At 41.3% G+C, this 22,291-nt stretch overlaps 1 protein-coding gene across 2 annotated transcripts in view; it reads right to left on the bottom strand.

Moving 5' to 3' along the window:
• Nucleotides 1-22,291, bottom strand: part of COL24A1 (collagen type XXIV alpha 1 chain) — a 271,129-nt gene that overhangs the window by 23,415 nt on the left and 225,423 nt on the right. For both annotated transcript variants that reach the window (XM_019531158.1, XM_019531159.1), the window contains 13 exons: nucleotides 21,783-21,836; nucleotides 20,136-20,189; nucleotides 19,496-19,552; nucleotides 17,112-17,165; nucleotides 15,869-15,922; nucleotides 15,710-15,763; nucleotides 12,349-12,402; nucleotides 7,829-7,936; nucleotides 5,778-5,885; nucleotides 4,304-4,411; nucleotides 4,159-4,212; nucleotides 3,721-3,783; nucleotides 1,334-1,387 (listed from right to left, as the gene is read on the bottom strand). In XM_019531158.1, the coding sequence (XP_019386703.1) occupies nucleotides 1,334-1,387; nucleotides 3,721-3,783; nucleotides 4,159-4,212; nucleotides 4,304-4,411; nucleotides 5,778-5,885; nucleotides 7,829-7,936; nucleotides 12,349-12,402; nucleotides 15,710-15,763; nucleotides 15,869-15,922; nucleotides 17,112-17,165; nucleotides 19,496-19,552; nucleotides 20,136-20,189; nucleotides 21,783-21,836 (876 nt within the window). The remainder of the gene's footprint in view (nucleotides 1-1,333; nucleotides 1,388-3,720; nucleotides 3,784-4,158; nucleotides 4,213-4,303; nucleotides 4,412-5,777; nucleotides 5,886-7,828; nucleotides 7,937-12,348; nucleotides 12,403-15,709; nucleotides 15,764-15,868; nucleotides 15,923-17,111; nucleotides 17,166-19,495; nucleotides 19,553-20,135; nucleotides 20,190-21,782; nucleotides 21,837-22,291) is intronic.

The raw sequence follows: 22,291 nt of genomic DNA, 5'->3' as shown, positions 1-22,291 counted from the left end.
CCACTCCTGGGCCTGCTGCTGAGTGCGCTGGGATGCCCCCTGTACTTCTTTGGGACACTCCATGTGCCCCAGCATCACAGCATTCACAAGCCCCTGCTACCTAGAGGTATGTAGAAAAAACATTTAAAGCTGTCTCTATGTCCAAATTGCCAAATCTTTCCAAATTTCTCTGAATCAATTCAGAGAGATTAAAGTGTTCTCTGATTCTATTTGGATTTGGAGATTCTGCCACCAAATTGGGCCGAGTCTGCTGAATCAAATCAGGAACTGAAGCTTTGCACAGCCCTACTATTTACTCCATGGCAGAAGAGTGTGAGTACTCTCCAGCTGTCATGGGAAGATGCACCAGGGCCTTGAGGGACCCAATGCTGCACACTCCTGGGAATTCTCATGCAGAATCAGGCCCTCAAGCCCCAGGAGCATGTGTCTGGCTTTTTTTGCTAGAGAGATGAATCCTGGGACTCTCAGAGCATCTCTCTTTAAGTTGAGAAAGTCAGGGTTCCCTCCTTATAGAAATCCATCCTGGTGCCCTGTGCCAGGACCCATGCATGTTCTTATACTGACCCATGCTTCATGCAGAGGCATGGGTCTACGCAGGTCCCAGCAGGAGGTGTGGTATGGTGCAGCACCCAGGGAATTTCTGGTGTGGGGAGTCCCCGGATAAAGGGAATATGTTGTCTCTGTCTCACTGAAACAAGGGCTTAAGGTGAGACAACAGGCAACGTGTGTTTCGCCCAGTTTAACTGTGGTAGGATGTGTCCTGCCACAGGTGATATGCTTTGTTTGGTGATGTCTGTTTTTATCCTTAGAGCAGCTGCCCAGAATTTCACCCTCTAGGTTTGTCTGCAAGGATGCACACAGGAGAGGTGAGGCAAATCAAAGGTGTAAAGTCAGTGTGCATAATTTTAAAAACATCCACACATGGATTCTTTTATTCAGCAGCAAAACAGCCTTCAACTGCCATAGCTTAATCTTCACTGTACCAAAGTAAAGCCACTTCACTCCGAACAAAAAAATCCTCACAGGGGTTTAATACACTTTAAAGTATGTATCTCATCTTCACACCTTAACTTGTTGAGTATATTCCTGTGTGTATTGTATGAACAAAAAGAGCGGCCATTCATTCAAGTGACTCTGCTCTATCTCTTAGTTTGTTTTGCTTATGTTTGGATCACCTAAGATAGCTTGCAGATCTGGTGCAGTATGAAAAAGGTCTTGCTAGTTTCTGTTTACATTGAAAAAAATGTTGTAAGCCATATTTAAATACATGGATCAAACAAAAAAACATAACAAATAATGGAAAAGAAAAGGGAACCTTAGGACTTAAACATACCGGCCTGCCTGCTGGGCCAATTATACCTTCTTGACCAGTGGGCCCCATGGATCCCTGTAAGCAAACAAACAGACATTTACCACCTTATTATATTTCCAAATGAAGACATGGCCATGAAACACAACGTCTTGATAGGGTAAGGTAAGATTGTTCAGTCTTTACATTAATTATATCAGTTTCAATGTCACACTGTCTTGGTGAATAATTATAGGGTTTTAGCTTTTCAACAACACACACAGTGGTAACAAAAAGTATATCTACATCACATCCTATTAATGGAGAGCATTGTTCTCAAGCATACCTTGCCCAGATGCTTCCACTTTCATGTGCTAACCATGGACATGGGACAGTGAGACCACTATGGGGATGCCCCCTCAACTGGTTTCAAATATAGCAGAGACAGACGGCTGAAGAGCAGCAGTGCAGTTGACCCTCAGGATAGCAAATGCATCACTTCTGGGTTTGGTATGTGGATGGCCAGGGCACAGTGGAAAACAAGGCTTACTTGGAGCACTGGTGATGTAGTGTAGACATACCCTGGATATCATGCATGTCTGCCAGTGTTGGTTTTCTGGATATTAGGTAATTAATACAATAAGTATTTCAATAATTAGTACTTATTTGCATCTGGAGAGCCTAGAGAGCTCTGTTTGGGAAGCCTGGAGTACTAAAAACAATGGGTTTTGAAGACTTTTGTTTACCCAACCACCACCTATTCTTTGTTTTGAACTACCACCAGCTACATTATTACCCACAAGTAGTCATTCCAGATCACCAATAAATGCTGCTCAGAGAAATATTCTACTCTGCTATTTATGTCTCTTTTTGTGCAAACAGCTCAGAACCATTGTTGTCTTGTACAAAGACAGCCAGAAAGAGAAAGCTATAAAAAATAAATTGCTTGGGCTGATTCTTTCTGAAGCCAGCCAGCCAGACTGCCCTAGAAGTCATGGTGTGTATGACAACACTATTGGCAGAGAAGAGTATAGCTTTTTACACTGAGATTTAACTGTGAACTGGACCTCTTTCAGTTCCTACAGTGTGAGCTCTCTCCCAAGAATGCAGCTTTTGATAAATCCTAACAGCACCTCCCTTTAACATGGCAGAAGAAACACGAGAAACATATGAAAAGTGTTCACAGGTCATATAAAATTAGCTAATTTAGTTTAGCTCATTTAGTTTAGCTTTCAAATACAGTGCATTCTCCTTCAGAAAGAAGAAAAAACTGCATTTGAGACCTGTTCAAAGTCTATCGTGAAGGGAAGCTATCTTAACTGGGACAAAGGGAGCTTACTTTGTCAGATGGGGCCCCAGAACAGAGGAGAGAGCATATCTGTGTCTACTCAAGAGAATCACTGCATTGGAAAACTAAGCACAAGTTTAATTAGCATTTTGATCAGGCAATGGAAATGCAAAAACATACTCATGTTGGGGAGGATGGGTATAGGCTGAACCCCAGGCACTGAACTCAGTTAGTTGCTCAGCTCCCCCAACAATTCAGGTCCACTATTCCCCTCTGCCATCCTCCCAAGGTTTATAATCATAGCTATACAATCATTAATGAAATGCATTTATCTACACCTTTATTTGGTATATGTTAATGAAAGGGGTATATCATGAAGACCATCCCCCACAGCTACATGAAGAATTTATGATAAACATTTAACAACTCTAAGTAGGAGGGGCTTTCAGAGGTTTTCAGTTAGGTTTTGACTCTCAACAATGAGTATTATTCCTTATGGTAACAGTTTCAGTTACTTTGTCTTCCTACAGTCAAACATTTGATCAAGTATTTCCCTGTTTAAATCAGTAAAAACATGGAATCTGACCTTGCGAGCCTGTCTCTCTATACAAGGTTACCCAGAGTTTGCTCCAATCATTATATAATGGAAGATGTATATGAGACAGAGGCATTTATGCCAAGGCCTGTAATGTATTCCAAACATGCAGTTGACCCAATAAAATATATCACCTGTAGAAATCCTTGCCTTTCACATATTTCAGGGACCATCATGGCTACAAAAAGCACTCAAAGACTACCAGAAGAAGCCCAATTGACTGAGTGCAGTTAATTCATTAGAACTATGCTTTCTTTATTATAGCTTTGCTTTTTGAGGGTGATTTTACTCTGCTGATCAAGAGCACAGTTTTGCTGGTATAGCTATACCCCTACCTGGTGTATATTATCAGTATTCCTATAGAGGTGAAGTGCTCTTAGTGAAGACTCACGCTCAGAGTGGGTTATTAAACTACATTTCCAGTTTGCTAAGGATTAAAAAGGAATTTATCTGTCTCATTCAATCTCAACGAAGAGACTACTGACTGAGGGCAAGCCACTTACATGGCACTGTGGAAAACAATTTCATGGACTGAAATATAACACTTACAATTTGGCCAATAGGACCTTTAGGACCCAGAATCCCAGTCAAACCAATGTCTCCTGAAGGACCCTAAACATAAAATGAAATGTTATAAAAATAAAATGTTATTAAAAACGATGAAATTAAGTATGAATATTTGATAGGTTGCTACCTTTTAATTTATCTCAACTAAATCTACTGTAAGTGATTATTTTTTGAAAGAACAGTCTGGAAAGGGGAAGCCAGACATTTGCAGAGAGTAATCAAAGCGAAAATATTAAACAAGCCGGTTCAGAATTCTACTTTGAACTCTCTTGGAACTGCCACAAAACATTCGAATTCAAGCTTTCAACATTCCAGTTGGTCTTGGGACATTTTAAACAAATTACTGCTACAGCTGTCCTTTGCTTAGTGAACTTGTTTTGCATATTCCTTAAAATCAAAAAGAAAAAGTTGAAGACATACTTTTGGACCTGGGAATCCTTGAAGCCCCATCAAACCTTGTTTTCCATGTTCCCCCTGTAAATTAGCAGACACGCTGGTTATTATTCCATGTTGCCAACCAAACTATTAGAAAACTTGCTTTGCACCATGTAGAGTGGATACTTACAGCCTGCCCTTTCAGCCCAGAATCTCCAGGTGGGCCTTGGTCACCTGGCGCCCCTGGAAGGCCTCTTTTACCTTGTTTCCCTGGATGACCTTGAAGCCCTTTCTCACCCTATAGAAAGGGAGATAACACACCTTTTATTATCACTGCACTAGAATATACTATTTTACAATAGTTTCCCCATTGAAAGTAGATTAGTATTTATATATCAACAGCAACAGCTGCAATACACTTTTCATTACTTCTTTCAAACAAACAATTACACTGTATTTCACCACTGCATTTTCTTTAGGAATATTTCCAGGTAATTATTCCTGGGTGTATCTACATATGCCATAATAAACTCCAGAGTTTATCACAGTACCTTAATGGCATGTGTAGATGCCCAAACTGCTGCAGTTCAGGCTGCACGTGCAGATGCTGTGCTGCGACCACAGCAGTTTTAGCTGGGGTGGAACAGCCCTGGGCTGGCAGCAGGCTCAAGGGGTAAGCCTGGGCTCCAAGAGGCAGCGTTGGGCAGCGGAGGGGCTGGCTAAGGCATGAGAGTGCCCCAGTGTGCACAGCCCTGTGGCTAGGCAGCAAGCAGGGGTCTGGTTCCCTGCTGCCTGGGCTGATGAGGTGCGATGCACACCCAGGTCAGCATTTACATGTGTGCTTAGGCACTACCTTACTATGGTAAAAATTAATTTGCTGTCATCTAATAGCTTTGCACATGTAGACTATGATGCTTTATGTCACAGCAAGTTAGTTTACTGTGCAGTTAAGTTCCTGTGTAGATGCTCTCCTTTTGACTTAAATGCAAATCTTATACGACAGCAAAAGCACACCTTTGAGAATATGTTGTGCACCCTTCCCCTCCCTTCTTTGTCTTTTTCTTGTCTTTTTAGAGTGCTTATGTTCACTGCTTAGATAAACAAGACCTAAGTTTTACTAAGGGGTTTGGGTAGAGGTGTTAACAAGCAGCTTTTAGTACCTTGGGCACCAGCAATGCTAGTGAACACTATTTTTGTGTCCCCTCAAAGTTGGTACCCAGTTGCCCACTGAATAGAGATGCATGCTACCTTTCAAGACTGGACACTGCATTTGAAAGTATTGCCATGAGGCATTAATAGATAGCTTAAAGGTCTAAATCGTTAAGACTGTACTTCAGTATAACCCACAAGTCTGCTATGTGTAGTTTGCCTGAGATCAGTCTAAAGGATGTGGCCCTAAAACCTGTATTAATAATAGCTTAAAGTAGATGCATTTTGGATTGGGAAGCAGCATGCTTGTGCATGGGAACCAGTGCCTCCAAACCAGTTTTCACTGTTTTTGTGAAATGTAAGCAACAAGGAAAGCCTTGAAACAAGCAATATCTTACATTTTGTAATACCAGCCTTATTAGAATGCACACTGGTGTCCTATGCCTGAGTGGCCTGAAGATTAAGAAACATCAGTAATGTATTTGACAAACATATTAAGCTACCATTCATGGTACCTTCAGTCCTGGTGCTCCAGTAGCACCTGGCAAGCCTGGAAATCCCTTTGGTCCCCGGGTTCCAGGGTACCCCGCCAGTCCTGGAACTCCTGGGCTTCCAGCGTTACCCTTTGTAAGCAAGCAGTAAGCAAGTACAATCAGATAGGCTAATGACACAGTTCTTGTTGTATGCGACTTTTGCTTTATTAAAACATAGGCAATCATTTTAATGGGTTCAGCCACTGCTACTTACAACTGTGTGTAAATCTGTATAAGCCAATTTGCAAATGCTCAGCTAAACCACATCTAGATTTATAACAGACTGAGATAATTTTAGAAATAAATTTGTTCTTGCAACTAAAGCATTTTGTGATGAGATTGAATCTCCTGATAGTTACTCTGAGAATCACCTACCAAAGCCCCAGTAAGGCGCAACATGAAACACAAGCAAGTCAATGACACTTCCTAATAGTATAAGGAGTCCATGTGTGAGGTCCGCAGCAGGATGGGGACCTCAGTTTGGATGCTGGTGTAGTATAAATTAAGTAAAGAATCATTATCCATATCGCTGTTTATATAAATGTATTTGGAAACTGTTTTACCAGCATATCAGTGGCTGCTTTTACTCTCCAAGGATGATAGGGTTCAAACACAATTGTTTACTTAAGATTTTGACCCATCTATTTGAAACTATTCCCACATCCCAGACTTAGGGGAGTCTGATCCAAACTTATTTTTTTCCTGACTACAGTCTAAAATATGCAGGATAAGGGCCTAATCAGTGCTAATCATAGTGAATGACTATTTGGGCTTATTTGGGGATGACAAATGTACAATCTTTGCAAAGATAATGTTGTTTTCTTTTTAATTAGGTCTAAGAACTCAGAAGAACCTAAGTTTATAATGAGTTCATCCTGATGAAAACAAGATGTCAGCTTCACTCCTTGCAGCTGTGCTGAAAGGACTTTTGAACCCTGGAAGACTCATTTGTCAAGGAGAAAGAGCGCCACAAAATAAAACAAAATGACAGTACTTTTTTCATGGTGTCTTTCAGAATCATTCAAAATTCAACATGCCTATTTATAAATACCAGACATGCTCACAGTAATAGCATTATTGTGTATGTTCTCAAGGGATGTATAAAGAATAAGTTTACCACATGAAGGAAGACTGGGACCTTTATTACGAAAATATCTCATTACCTCAGACTGGAAACAAGGGGAACCATTTTAAATATAAAAAACAAGTCCCTGTGTGTATGAAGCTATGCCAAAAGAACATATACATAAATGTGAATGGAAATACAACCTCATCCACAGCTAGCATATACTGTGCTGTCACTGGGGACATGGACACACATGGCCTTGAAAGTGGAGTTTCTGCTTGGGAGTGTGCAGCAGCTGTTACACACTAATTGTTATGTGTGCATAAGCCTCTTGAGTTAACCCCCCCTTGCTGTGACCCTGGATGAAGCAGAGGTAGAGATGAAGCAGTTTCACTATGTTTGTATGCCTACAGGTTCATGACTATGTAAGTGTTGCAGCATAACAGCTGCTGTTCAGGAGCAGCAGTTACCCCTTCCTCCACCCCCAGTAAACGTTTGTCCATGCCATTAGTGCCAAATGCATAATACATAGCTCATCTCTTAGGTAGCTCCAGTCATTGTTTATACTAACAAAGAAGGTGTCCCAGTAACCTTTCATATTAAACATGGTTCCATAGCTTTTACATACGTCCTTCTGGTTTGCAGCCTGCTGCACTGATATGCTTTTATAGTAAAAGTTCTGGTCTTTTTTATGATGTGATGCGACTAGCTCTTCTTAAGATTATTTCTTAAGTGTTTACAACTGATGTCAGTTGTATTATTGTTCATATGTAACACTTATAAATACTGGATGAATGTTGAATTGTGACTGAAAAGGCTAAACCAAAAAAGAAAAGCTCTCTAAGATGGTACACACTCTATGTTCAACTCCAAAGAACTACAACAACAACTACTTGAAAGAAATCTTGAAACTCCACACTGTTCCTGCTGTAAAGATACAAAGCAAGATGTGGTATATAGCACTCACCTGAAGGCCAGGTTTCCCCTGTAGGCCAGGCTTCCCAGGATTTCCAGGAATGCCCTCTATTCCAGGGTATCCAGTTGCACCTTTCTGCCCAGGTGAGCCTGGTTTTCCCTTGAAACAAATTCAAATACAATATGAAACTAAAGAACCTATTCATATCCATTGTCCTAGAAACAGGATTTCAATAACAGTACGCCCTAATATACCACCTCGACCAACCTTTTAAAAAATGGGTTCTCAAGTTGGATGCCTGCGCTGAGATATGGAGCACCTACTGATTTCAACTGGAATTGTGGCTTTACAAAATGTCTCAAAAATCAAGGATCCACAAGTGAGAGGCCATGTCTTAAAAAGTTTTGGAGCTACTGTACAATTGGGAAATTATTTAATTCAAGCAGGAATATGCTCAAAACCACTCGAGGCCTTCTTGTAAGAATGCACTTTTCTAGCTAATCTGAGGCTAAGCTTTTCCAGAAAGCTACCCAAACGTCTTGACTTCATGTTTACAAGATGACCTACTTTTAAACTGTAAGAAGTTGGCTAATGATGCTTAGAATTCATATAATTCTATATTCATATAGAATTCATATATTCATATTCACTTTCCAAGTGAATGCACACACCAGAAATACAAAATATTCTTTCCAACTATAATCCCTCTGCTTCATCTAAAAATATGTATTCGGCAATGGTCCTGTAAAAATATAAACTATCTTCCATATAACTTTTTTATCACATTTAGTTATAGAAGAAATGTGTCACTTTAAGTGAACCCAAATGTTCTTTGAAGTGCGCCCACCATCCTCTCTTCTTTGCTTTTCCTTCCTTCCACCTGCCTTTCCTCATATTCTCTCTGGTCTGCAATGTATATCTATTCAGCCTTCCAGAGGATATAACTGAACTCTTATGACTGGCACAGAACGTTGCGTGTCCTTTGAAGGGTATGTCCTCCACCCTGCCTAGAATGCACCAGTTGTTGCCTGATTCTACAAGGAAGGCAAACTTCTGTGGTAATGAGAAATGTGGAGCTAGTAAAAGTTATTTAGAGCATGTGTTAGTGTTTTTATGTATTAATGGACCCAGAAATAGTTTATACATTGTGGGCACATTTACACAAGATGCTTTACTGCACAGTAGAGTAGTTTATTGTGCAGTAAGCGTACGCGTCTCTAAGTGCATGTTTACCATGCAGTAAATGATGCTACTTGTGAGTAAATTTGCTACTCGTAAATGCAAGTAGCATATTTACTTGCAAGTAGCTTCTGTGCAATAGTATACACGTAGGCACCAACTGTGAGCAAATTTGCTCCCAGTCAGCCCCACTACACGGTGGCCACCCTGAGGCTAGCCCCAGGGCTCCAGGGCTGGGACAGTTCTCTGCCCCAGGGCTGGGCCAGCTCTATGCCTGCCCCAGCCTCAGGCTCTTAAATTATGCAGGCACTCAGAGTCCTGGGGCACAAGAAGGCAGCCTGAGGCCACACCAGACCCCTGTGTGCCCCTAGGCAGGATGTAGCGCCACACAGCTACCAGGCCTGCACCATCCAGGCCTGCAGAGTGCTGTCAGGCCTGTCAGCATCCAGGCCCAGCTGTTATGCAGCTCCTGGCCACTGTATCCAACTCCATCTACCTGCAGCCCATCCCTAGCATCCTGCCTGGAGCCTGCAGGTGCCATGGGGCATTGATTCTCTGTGCAGGTGCCAGGACCTCACCATACCTCTGCATTGGGTGCTGCAGGCAGCTGGCCAGGCCCAAGAGCACAGGGAAAGCCATGCAGAAGCCCAGAGCTGGTGCAGGAGCCCCAGTGGCCTCGTCATCACGGACACCACACCTTGCCACCCAAGGCCCCAACTGGTCACAGGAGACTGGTGACCTCATGGCACTGTGGGGCAAGGTGGAGGTGCAGCAGCAGTTCGTACAGGGTGGGGGCTCCAAAACCCATGTCTATGAGGGGCTGTCAGGTCAGACGTGGGAGCATGGGCAAAATTGGTCAGTGCAGCAGTGCCGCATAAAGGTCAAGATGAGCACAGTGGGTTTCCATCTCCAGCCACAACTGTCAGATGGGGAGCGCCCACAAGACCATGTCCTTTATGAGGCAGTTGCTAGAGATTCTTGCACCTTGGGACCCAGCCATGATGTGTACAGTAGCACGGGCGGTCTACCTGAGCCCCTGCCCCAGCCTGGCATCTGTGGTGACATGTTGCTGGAGGACGCCCCTTCACTTTTGCCCCTATTCCACTTTTGTTCCACTGTTGCCCCTCTACTTGCTGGGCTCACTGTGGTGAGTGTACCCACAGGGGAATTGCCAGGGGGTGGAGTGCTGGCCACCTGTCCCTGGGCTCTGCTCCTAGATGCCCCAACCCCATGGCCATCCACTCCAGGAAGGCACACAAACACAGAATTTCACTTGTAAATAGTTTGCACAGGGACAAGGGTATTTTATTGGTGGATGGAGTGGGTGGTGGAGGGGCTCTGGTGTTGGCAGGGGAGAGGGAAGAAGGGGTCTGTTGGATGTGAGGGGAATAAAACCTGAGATGTGTCTGCAGTGAGTGTGGTGCTGAGGGAAGGTGGTGGGGCAAGGGTCTGTGGGTTGCTGTCCAGGTGGACTACAGCATGCTATGAGAGAGTGCAGGCAGAGGTAGTTGGCCAGCACCTCTTGCACCTATGCTCTGGCCCCGGCTGGCGGGTGTGCGGCTCACCCAGGGCCTCAGCAGGGGGTGTGGTGCCACTGTCATTGCTACCGCAGCTGGTGCTCCCGCTGCCAGGTGTCCTTCGCTCGCCATGCTTCCTCTCCCAGGCCTCATGAATCAGCTCTCCCCAGGCCTCACAGATGTTATGCCTCCCACAGGCCATGACAATGACCCGGGAGTTGTTGTCCTCAACAAACTTGATACGGGCAGTGAGAGTATGCCAGCATCCCTTGAGGCAGCTGAAGGTGCACTCCACCAGGGAACGGTTAAAATGGTCCTGGTGGAGGTCCAGGTGGCTGGTGTAGGGCCATCTGGGCAGGATAGGAGTGGGTAGGTGCGGTCCCCCATGGGGAGGGGCAGGACCACCATGGCACCCAGCTGCTGATCTGGCACCTCCGGTGCAAAGTGCCTGCTCTGCACCAGGCCTGGCAGGGCGGAGTTGCTAAACATGCAGGTGTCGTGGGCACTGCCTGCCCAGCTGGAACTCACGATTGTGAAGGTGCTGCAGTGGTCAGTGATGGCCTGGAGCATGATGGCATGAAAGCCCCTCCAGCTGTAGTAAGGGCAGTCACCATGGGGTAGGCAGGTGATGGGGATGTGGGTCCAATCCAGGCCATCTGGATTAGATGAGCAGGCAGTCACTGCATGTGTGGGAGCCAGTAGGGCCCAGATGGCCATGGGCCAGCCAGAGGTTGGCACAGCAGGCAGCAGGGCCGGTGAGGTGGCCAGCAGGAGCCTAGGGCACTGGGCATCACTGCCAGGGGCAGGGCTGGAGCAGCCATGGCACAGGGGTGCAGAGGTGTCAATGAGAGAGCTGCCGTGTGCTGCCCCTGCACTGTACATGCTGCTCCTGGCCAGGGAAGTTGCTGGCCAGGAAGCAGAGAGCGGGGCTGGCTTTTCAAGATGGCTGCTGCTGCTGGCAGCTGCAGCTGAAGCCTTGAGCTCCCCCCTGGTGGGGGTAGGGGCCCATTGCGGGGCCACAGGAAGCGGAAGCCATTTGCTGCTAGGAGCAGCAAATTTGGTCCCATGTCCCTACATGTGTAGACACCTGTCCGGGAGCATTTACTTGCGAGTAATTTACTCACAAGTAAACTGATCTTGAATCAAATCCATGTGTAGATGCACCCAGTAAGTCCTAAGTTATGTTTACAGAACATCTCCTGCTTCTCTCTGTTGCTTGTCCTTTGAAAAAAGGGGATGAATTAGTTTCTCTAAAATGAATACTACATTTTTAAAAGAATGTTTAATATCTCAGGTCAGGTATGTGACACAGTGGGATGCAGTTCAGGAGCATGGGCAGCTGTATCTGTCCCTGATAGCTATGGAGATTTCTGAAGGTAGTAGCCATTCAAACAAGAATATATAGGAGCCAGTAAGAGTGGCTAGTGGGAATGCACAGTGCAATTTAACTTGGTAATAACTGGGTTGGGATATGTAAACTTCACAGATAACTGATATAATTATAACTTTATAAATGGAAGGAACCTTCAGGCTATAGAGTTAGTAATTGTACCTCACTCCACTACGTTGAAATAATGCCATTAGATATCATTTAAATCCCTTTTTTATTTTATTACAGATTATTAAACTGATTATCACTTACGTGAAAGCCTCATTACACTCATTGGTCAGTGTAAGGGAACTTAAAGGGGGCATAAATTACTTATACATTGGCTTTGAATGTCCTTTATACTGCCAGAGCAAGGAAAAGTAGCACTGGTATATGCAAGAAACAGTCCTGTGCTACCACAGACATTGAACAGGCTTGATTTTTGTTTACAACATCAAATACATTTCTCCAGTTTACAAACAGAAGGCGAAATATTGATACTTAACTGGAATTCCAGTTTTCCCAGCGTGACCAGACATTCCTTTTTTTCCAGTAGGACCCTGGAGATTTCAACAATTATGAATGACAAATGTGGTCACATAAAAGAAACCTCAATTTGTTTTTCCTTAGGGAGAGTTTTCATTGTCCAAATCTGGACCAGGCCCTAGAAGCATATTAATCACTTCCATTTTCAGGGACCCACATAAGAATTGCATGATGTAACTGTATACTACTATGTATTTTTCTTAAATGTTGTGTAAGATTTTAGATCATTTCAGCAATGCAAGGGCCCAGCAGAATATTCAGAGTAACTCTGGTTAATTTTCCCACCTTACCTAATATCATCATAATGAAATACTTTTTTCTATAGCACCTTCATTATCGTTTAAAAATAAAATGAATGGATGATAAGAAATGTGATCATACTGCATATATGCTGAAACATCTATATTATAAAGATACAGTGTTATAAAACAAAGTTGATGCTGTGGGGAACATTTGTTTTATCTGAGCTACAAATACAATACAGACAGTGAAATAAACTTCTTCCGCTTACATACATTTTATTAAGTTAAATCTAACACAGTATATATCCATTGAGTAATATGTACATACATATACACACACATATATAGATATAGATTTATATCTATGTATTGATATATATCTATATTGGTATATGTATGCATGTATTACTTAATGTATATAAAGACACTGACTTAGCTATTTGAATGTTAATGTTAGGAATTACATTTTCAAAAATGCCTAAGTGACATGGAAGACTTAATGCTGCTAAGTTTGAAAAGGCATGATGCAATTTTGAAAACTGTGCCCATAGTTCTTTTCATCCAAAGGAAAAGTTCCCCCAGTATATGATGAACTTTAAAAGCAATTATTGATCATGGTATATCCAAGGATCACTTCAAACATCCAAATATACAATCACCTCTGCGTATAAAGCAACAGTGCACAGCATTATAGGGTAGATTGTGTAGAAAAGACCTTTTGAAGTTTTCTGGTTTAAATTATTTTTAACACACTTCTTGGAAGCAAATGCTAGTGAATTACCATACTGTACTAGATTTAGCCTAATAAAATGTATGTAAACTGAAGACAAAAATAAATAAAAAATACACTATTCAATCAATGCAAGCGCCATTAAAATAGTAATATACTGTTCCATTATTTAACAACTTTTTAAACTAAAGTTATAGTACAAAACTTCCACCAATTAAAAGTGAAATCTGTACACTGAATACCTTATATTGCTTTCATTAACAGTTCAGAGTTTTAAAATTAAAGTATAAAAGTACCAGGTTATAAAATTAAAATAGCAAAATTTAAAATTGTGACTGCCCAGTAAATTTTATTATAGCAGCAACAATTCACCCCAATGAAGCTGGGATTGTGTCAATAGTTTTGCTCTTGCATAAAACTTTAGGCCTGAAAATTTTGTTTCACACTGGTATTACTTCCATTTTGGCATACAGAGATTTTAAGCCAGGACCATTTTTGACTTGCATAATAGAAATCTCCTTCTGAGAGTGGGCCACGCTATAACTACTTTTGTCCTATAGTGCTGTCAAAATCAATATGCCTGAGCTCATAGAAAAGATTTCACACTGGCACTGGTGTAATGATTTTAAATGATGCATTCACTTTTCACACTGGCTACTTTTACTGTTATGTTGACTGTCCTGCTGAAAACATTAATGGCACTTTTACACGTGCTCTAGGGTGAGGGGGTGGCGCTTTAATTAGAGTGTCTCCAAAAGCCGCTTTAATTAAAGAACTACTTGTGTATCAGCATCCCCATACTTAAAATGGGGGTAGAGGCACTTCAACTGAAGCATGTTCAACCCTTTTATCCTATTTAAGTTGCAACAAGAATAGTTCTTACCAATCATCACTGTTGTTATTATTCTTACATTTTAAAAGTCAATAAAAAGTCAGCTTATGGCAGAACATGAAATACCTTTGGCAACTTTCAACATAGAATCAGAACAAAAAATTATTTATGAAGGAAAAGATTTATATCTGACCCTTGACAGATCTTTTCTATCATGATTATTTTGTACCAAATTCCATATTTCCAGGCTTCAACCCAGTACACCTAATTTTGAATGCATATAATGTGATTATTTAGAAACTGGTGCTGTATAAATCTGGGTATTTGTCCAGGGCTAGTTTGTCAAGTGGATTTCCATTAAAGAATCTAAATAAGCATTATTCAAATATTACCAAAAAGAGGAACAGATTCTTAAAAGTTTTATCTACTTCATGGCAAAACCACTTCTCCATCAAAAGCACGTTTGCTACCTTTGGTCATTTCAAAATACTGGAAATTTTCCATATATTTCATGATATTTTTTCCTTCATGTATGAAAGGAAACCAGTATCTTTAGCCTCAATACCCATTTAATGGTATAAAGCTCTAACAATTTGTGCTGTGCTTTGAACCACGTGCAAGCAATTTATCGCATCTTTTCCCTATAAATCTACTTACTGGAAAAACAGTCCCAATATTACAAAATAGTATTTCTTTTACAAGGAAAATACAATATGACAGTATTAGACACTGTTATATCAGTGCTAATTCCATACATGTATGTCATGTAGGAGCCAGATTGTAGTTGATCCTTGTGAGGTGAAAGAGATAGGAAATGTGTGCAAGCGGCTCACCCAAAGTACTCTTCTGGCTTCCCTGACAGCAATAACACAGTTAAGCAGCTTCAGAATGCTTTGTTCACAAGGACTTTGCACCTTTGCATAGCTGCTGTCTGAAACTAGTGCCTAAAAGGCATTCCAGTGTCTTTGGTGAATGTCTATTAACAATTTCCAGTATATTTGGAAATATTCATATAATAAAATATGGCCAAAGGAGACTTTCAACAAGTAATTGGGCCAAAATGCAACCAACTTCCAAAACATGCAGCAGCTTGAACTTGGCTTATTTTGAAATTTAAAATATCTTTCAGAAAATAGAGTCCAGCAAAAAAGGGCCTTCTCAAAAGAAATATGAAGAGAAGAACTGTACCAAATTTGACTAGGCTCATGCCAAAATCATGGAAGTCCTGTCATATCCATCTCTGTATAGATTTAGGTCTACTATGTTTTTGTTCATAAAGACTTTAACAAGACCTAGAGAATGCCAGTAAATGGCTAGGAGTTTCAGATTTCACGTTAGAAAAGAACTAAAGACAAAAGACAAATAGCACAGTTAATCTTTCAGTGCAGTAATTAGGAATCCTGCTTTGTTTTTAAAGAATGCCTTATGATTTTTCACTTTCTTGCTTTTTAAGATCAGTCATGGTTATGTTACAACTGCAAGCATAAAAGGTTTTCAATAAACTCCTATCTACCTACTTCTGAACCTCTCTCTCCTTTTGGTCCTTGTTCTCCCAGTTCACCTGGTTCACCCTTTGAAAAAAGAAAGATATCAATTAATTCAGGATGGAGACAAATTATTTTTCAGTAGCAAACAGATAAATAAAATAAATGCATCTCACTGTTCAAAACACTTACTGGAGGCCCTTGTTGTCCAATAGCTCCTCTTAGTCCGGGAAGACCCACATGACCCTATGTATAGGGAAAGTAACATGTTACTAGGAGGTGACTATGGGCCTCTCTACACATGCAGGTAAAAGCAGATGGAATCCAATGCACTATCCACACAATTGCACCTCCTACCACGTCAAATGTGCATGGCAGGAGGTGAGATTGTGGGATCAAGCATTAGATCCCATCATGACTTATTGCTGGTGCAGGGGGAGCCAGTTCTAGCTCCATGCACACCTTGGGCTGGGAGATTATAGCAGCACACCACAGGTACTGGGACCCAGAGTCCACACCTGCCAGGTGCTGCTGAGGTTGAGAGTTTCCTCAGCTGCAGGACTCCCAGCCTTAGCTATGCATAGTGCCCCCCAGCAGCTGGGAGCCTGGTCAGCTGACAAGGTCCCAGCCACAAGGCGCAGATCCTGCTACACATGCAAATTAAAGCTGCATAGCAACCAGCTATAAAGTTACTACACATTTTCCAGCAATGACTTATAAGCTGACTGGACCGTTTTATGGTGCAACAGTTAATTTACATTTGTAGCCTGTCTAAATTAAATGAAATCTGTAACATGTACAAGGGGCCTAACAGCATCAAGCTCTGGTGAGTGAAATGCTTCCTTCTAAAGATCATTCCTGGGATGTGCCACATCGTCTCACTGACTTACCTTACTGAATCACACATTTAGTGGGCTTTTCTTCATTAGAATTCCTACTCAAAACTCACCACAAGAGGGAGTTACATATTGTTAAGCATTTATGCACTGTTTTGGACAGTGTATCATCTCTAGTTCACTAATTTATGTATTATTGTGGATGATCTGTACTACCTGTGTAATTTAGGCAGGGGTCAGGGGCTGTACCTTTTTTAATTGCTGCTGCTTAATGAGACAATATCAGTAATTATAAGGAAGATTCATCACTGGGAGATTATAGTTTATTTGTGTATTTGGAAGATTGCATACAGCAAACATAAGTGTTAGGATGAGATTTACAAACTGCTGGTGCTTGCTAATGACGACAAAATTACCAGTTCAAACAATATGAATTTCCAATAGGAACTAGTTGATAAAAATGAGGCATCAGCCACTTAAATACGGTGCCTTTGGTTTGTGTATGCATTAGTGAGAATGGCAGTTTTCTTTTGGTGCATTATACTAACCAGATGTATAAAAAGCCACATTCAAATAAAATCAAAGCAAGAGATATTTACCTTGTAGCCCTCATCACCAGGTTCTCCTCTATCTCCACGTTCACCACTAGGACCCTAGAGACACAACCAAAGAATGTGGTATAACAGTTGACTTGAAATACTGCTGCAGTGATGTGACAAATAAAATTTGGGGCTTTCCTTCAAAACAAATAGACTAACCATACAAAATTGAGGATTCCAAATACGCAGTGTCAAATTAGACAGCAACTTTAAATCCATAGACTAACAATGGACTTTTTCAAATTAAAACTGTATTACAGTAGGACAAAAAAGATCGCTGAAGAAGACTGATAAAGCTCATGTGGATTTAAATCTGAAATAATTCTACTGAAGTCAATTAATTCTATTGAATTAATCCAGATACATGCCCATCTAAGTGAGATCAGAATGAAATCTGCAATGTCACTTGTTTTATTTAAAATGCAGAAGATTAGAGAAAGGTACAGTTCTCCTCATTAATGTGGAAAGGATAAATAAAAAACATGAGTTTCTCTTCTGAAATGACAAGGGGTATCTAAGTACATTTGGAACTGGATCGATACAGAATGTTTGGATGTATTGCCTAGGAGAGGAAATCCTTAAGTTTAGAGCAAAGCCTTGTGTATGAGACCTCAACAGAGGGGAGGCAACAGGAGAGCCTCCACCTAAGCCACCAGTCACAGTAGCTGCATCACCTGCATCATCACCTGCTGATTCCACTTCAGGGGAAAGTCTAAACTCCCAGGTACTGGGTTCTTCCTCTGTAGGGTTAAGTGCCCTTAACTTTCATTGCAGCCAATGGACTAAATCTTGCTTCCATTAAATCAATGGGTGGAAAATCATACCCACTGGAGGCAAGGATGTTCAGCGCCTCCCGGAAGGCACCCAGCCGTAAAAAGAACCAGCCTTTTCCGTGAAGCTGAAATACTAGCACATAAAGAAAGCAAAGATAGCTTTCCTCAAAAATTTATTAGGGGATCATTAGTTCATGAACCACCACTATTCCTCGCTGGCTCATACAAACCACCCTATTCCATGCTCATCACTGTTATCTGAGGCCCTGCCCCAAATGCTTCCTGGCATATGATCTTTCCGCAGAAAGAGATTCTGGGGAGCTCACTTGTAAGGCATACCGGGGGCTATGACATTCCCCTCAGCTAAGTCTCCCTTTTCCTTGCATTTCCACTTAATTATGAACCTTATGAAGAAGCCACACCTGGCTCCTAACTGGAATTCCAAATGGGATGGAGTGCCTCTGCTTACAGAGTTTTTAGTTTGTTAGTTCTACAGAGACAGCACAGCCATGGGTTGGGTTATTTCCTGGCTTATGCATCATCATAATAATTGTTAACTAAGTTCCATCTGAAGATCCAGGCTTTGGTCTCTTTTACATCTTGAAAGATTGCTGCCTTCAAAGTCATGCTCTTTGGCTTGTCAGAGGTGTAAATAATGGCAGAGGACAAGCAAAATTAGTTTACATAAAGTTGTATAACTAATGGTGGAATCAGTTCCTGAATGTGAAACACCCCTGGCAGACATTCAGTTAAAGGCATGCTGGGATCTATCTGATCCATGATCCCAACAGTCATGTTTCCTGCCAGGCCACACATGCAGATCAGATCCCAATCATGCCCTATTACCAGCATAAGGTAAGCCACAGGACAGCACTGGAGCCCTTGGCTCCTGTGTGTTTCTGTGGTTGGGAGCACTGATCAGCTGACTGGCATTCCCAACCTTGGGAGTGCACCTAACACTTAAGGCTCTGGGCACTCCCAAGGCTGGGAGCAGCAACAAGTCCTTAAGTGTGATGATAACCAGCCAAAGTTACTGCACATATTTTGTGTAATGACTTTGTGGCTGTTTTATCATACAATTAATTACAAGAATGTGTGTATGAGTTACTACTTAAGATGGGATTAACTGGTGAATCATGTCTTGAGTGTAATGTCTTCCAGGGCCTCACATAACAAGGGTTTGGGAGCATTTTAATTATTTGGATATGTTCCTAATTGTTGTAAATGGTTGCTGATAGTGCACAAGCTATTTTAATAAATCAACAGTTACAGAACTCACCCGTTCACAGCTGTTAGTCAAAATCAATTTTGGGGTAGTAAAGCAAACAGATACAGTTTGAAATAAACAAAGGAGGTCAAATGATGTTCTAGTCTAAACACAGAATTTAGCTTAATTTAACATTGTGTGCAGAGCTGCTGAGTGAAGAGTTGTGTACACAGTTACTTTTAAGAGCAGATTTTACTTTTAGGATTATTTTTAATGACACCAGGTTCAATATTTTTCTGCAAGGAAGTGACCCCAGACTGCTGAGGTAATTTTAGACCATTTATTTTGTCTATTTCTCTTGTCTTGAAACACTAATATAACTTTCTTGAAAAAGAAAAACCTACTGGTTCACCTATGGGCCCAGGTAGTCCCAGTACTGTGTTGTCTTCACCTGGGTAACCCTAGAAGGGAAATAATTGTTAAAACTTTAATAATGATTTTTTCTTCATTAAGTATAAATATTTTAATACAGTCTGATTTTATCTTGAATATGAAGGAAAATAAATATTTTAAACATTGCACATACATACATATGCATTTATAGACAATACAGCAATTGACTGCAATTGGTGGTAGTAATTGCTAAGATCAAGGCTGCAGTTTTTATGACAACCCAGTACTTTTACTTATACCACGCTTTCGAAAACACTCTCATTTGGGCTGAAAAATTACATGCTTCCTAAAGGCATTAAAGTCAATAGTGCTGCTTGGTACTACAAAAGGTGTTTGCAGAATGGGGAACTACTGATTTAAAACCTGAAGCATTTCATTAGAATAATTCATAGCTTCATCCCAGGTGTATACTTGTTCTCATATTTTAACAAAGGGTGTCACATTTCAACACAACACCTTTCGATGGTGATGGAAATAGAAAGGCTGTGAAATATTGCTTTGAAAAAGGCACTGATAATATGTGAATGGGCAGTAACACTTCCACAATTTACAGTCATTAGGATTGTAAGGATCCAGAACCCATCTCCATACCTTTTCTCCTTTGGGGCCTGGAGGGCCAGGTGGTCCTGGTAGACCCTTGTGACCCTAAAAAATAAAAAGAAACAACTATTTATAGGATTTCATATAGTACCTATGTATTATTTTTTGCTCCATAGCCACTACTTTGACATATAGGTTAGGGACAGACATTCAAGAAGCCTGAGCCTAAATTAATTAAATCTTTGCAGGTTAGTCTACCCTGACTACGCTGAACTGGTTTGTAACTGGACAGACATCCCAGACATGCAGGCACATGCCTGCAGTGGCTCAGGCTAGAAGTGGGGCGGGGGGAGGGGGAGCTAGAGTAGCCCTCCCATCCCTTCCACAGCACTAAGGTGTGTGGGGATAGGGGGGCATGGCCGGACCCCTGCAGGATGCGCCGATTAACACCAGCAGGGAATTGATAACAGTATTTATCACCCCCAAACTCATCCCATTAAGAAAACAATTGAGGGATGTTACCAGTTACCTATTGATTCTGCCTGTTGATTCAGCAGGGACCATAGCCAGCATGTGGTCTGCTAGCTAATATGCAGGCACCTCCTCAGCAAGGCAGAGAGGAGGGGGAAATTCCTGTTTAACAGGGAGTGGTGAGGGGAAGCAGCCTGCAGTCTATGCCGGAGCAGCAGCCAGTGAGCAGTGGGGAGGGGCCAGCTCTGCTGTGGAACAGAGAGCCCCACCCAACCCATAGAGGATGATGGGATGCTAGGGGAGTCTGTTTTATCTTAAACCAGCAAGGGGCCTGGGACAGACATTGCATAAACTGGTTTGAGCCAAATCAGTTAAGTCTGATACTACATTAAACCAGGTTTATCTCAAACCGGTTTCAGCCATTTTATGTGCACTGAACATCTGTTCTGTTACAGGTTTAAACCAGTTTCTGATCACTTAAACCGGTTTATGTTTAATGTCTGTCCCTAGCCATAAGTTTTAGCCCCGGTCTGGTTTTGTGTACAAAGAGACCTCCCCCTTCAGAGGTCCAAGGTCTTTCACAGGGCTTTTTGTAGGCAAAAGCATCTTATATGGTTTCCAGTGCAGATTTGGTACATTAGTTTGCAGTTAATATTTGAAAAAAAGATGTGATGTGTCAATAGGGGACAGCAGGATCCATCTGTATTTTCCATACATTGCACTACTTTAGAATCCAATAATTATTTTTTTGACATGAGCCACAAATGACCTGTGACTGTTTACTAACCTCATTAAATGAGAAAGTTGCAAGCTTTGTTACTGAATGGGCAAGTGACCATCTAATCAGCAGATATTAAATTAGTTCTTGGAAACTGTTCTTTACAATCATTATTCAGGTAAATAGCACTTTCTTAGTGGTGCAGTTATCTTGAGTGCAATGGAATTCTTGGCATGAGCAAAGATTTCCAGATTGGGCCTCAAAGCAAGGGAAATGATTACATATGACACTTAATTCATTATCATGCCATCAAGATTAAGCTTTTGGAGCACTTGAATTTAAATTTAGTTTTTATGTCACCTACTTAGAAATGTATTTATTCTTAATACATTAGATTTCCAACTAAATATGAGATTATTGGAAATACAGTGAAAGTATTTATATTATAGATGTACACATGTGTATGTAGCTAGATCCATGTCTGTTTATGAATTCAGTAATAAGCTCACCTCATAACCTGGAATTCCTGGCTCTCCTTCAGGTCCCATTACTCCTAAATGTCCCTGTTCATAAACAGCAGTAGAGAAAAAAAATACACTTTTTTAAGATATTGTGACAACAAATGCTTTTTAAAAAATGTGTATATTTTTAAAAGGAACCTTTATTGTTTAAAACACCAAACTTTGAAACTGAACTCTCTTTACCTCTATTAGTTACATGATGCTGTTCTTCTGTTTACTACAGAAACATACAGTCAAACATGTTCCAGCCTGGATGCCTGATATGAGGTTCCCAAATCCATATTTAGGCACTTAAAGGAGAGTACAGGCATACCTTGGAGATATTGCGGGTTCGGTTCCAGACCACCACAATAAAGCGAATATCGCAATAAAGCGAGTCACACAAATTTTTTGGTTTCCCAGTGCATATAAAAGTTATATTTACACTATACTGTAGTCTATTAAGTGTGCATTATGTCTAAAAAACAATGTACATACCTTAATTAAAAAACACTTTA

The sequence above is a fragment of the Crocodylus porosus genome, unplaced genomic scaffold (genome assembly GCF_001723895.1).
Source record: "Crocodylus porosus isolate Cpor-Errol unplaced genomic scaffold, CroPor_comp1, whole genome shotgun sequence".
NCBI lineage: Eukaryota > Metazoa > Chordata > Crocodylia > Crocodylidae > Crocodylus > Crocodylus porosus.
Note: the sequence above shows the minus strand (reverse complement) of the source record. Positions and strands in the feature narration are given on the sequence as shown.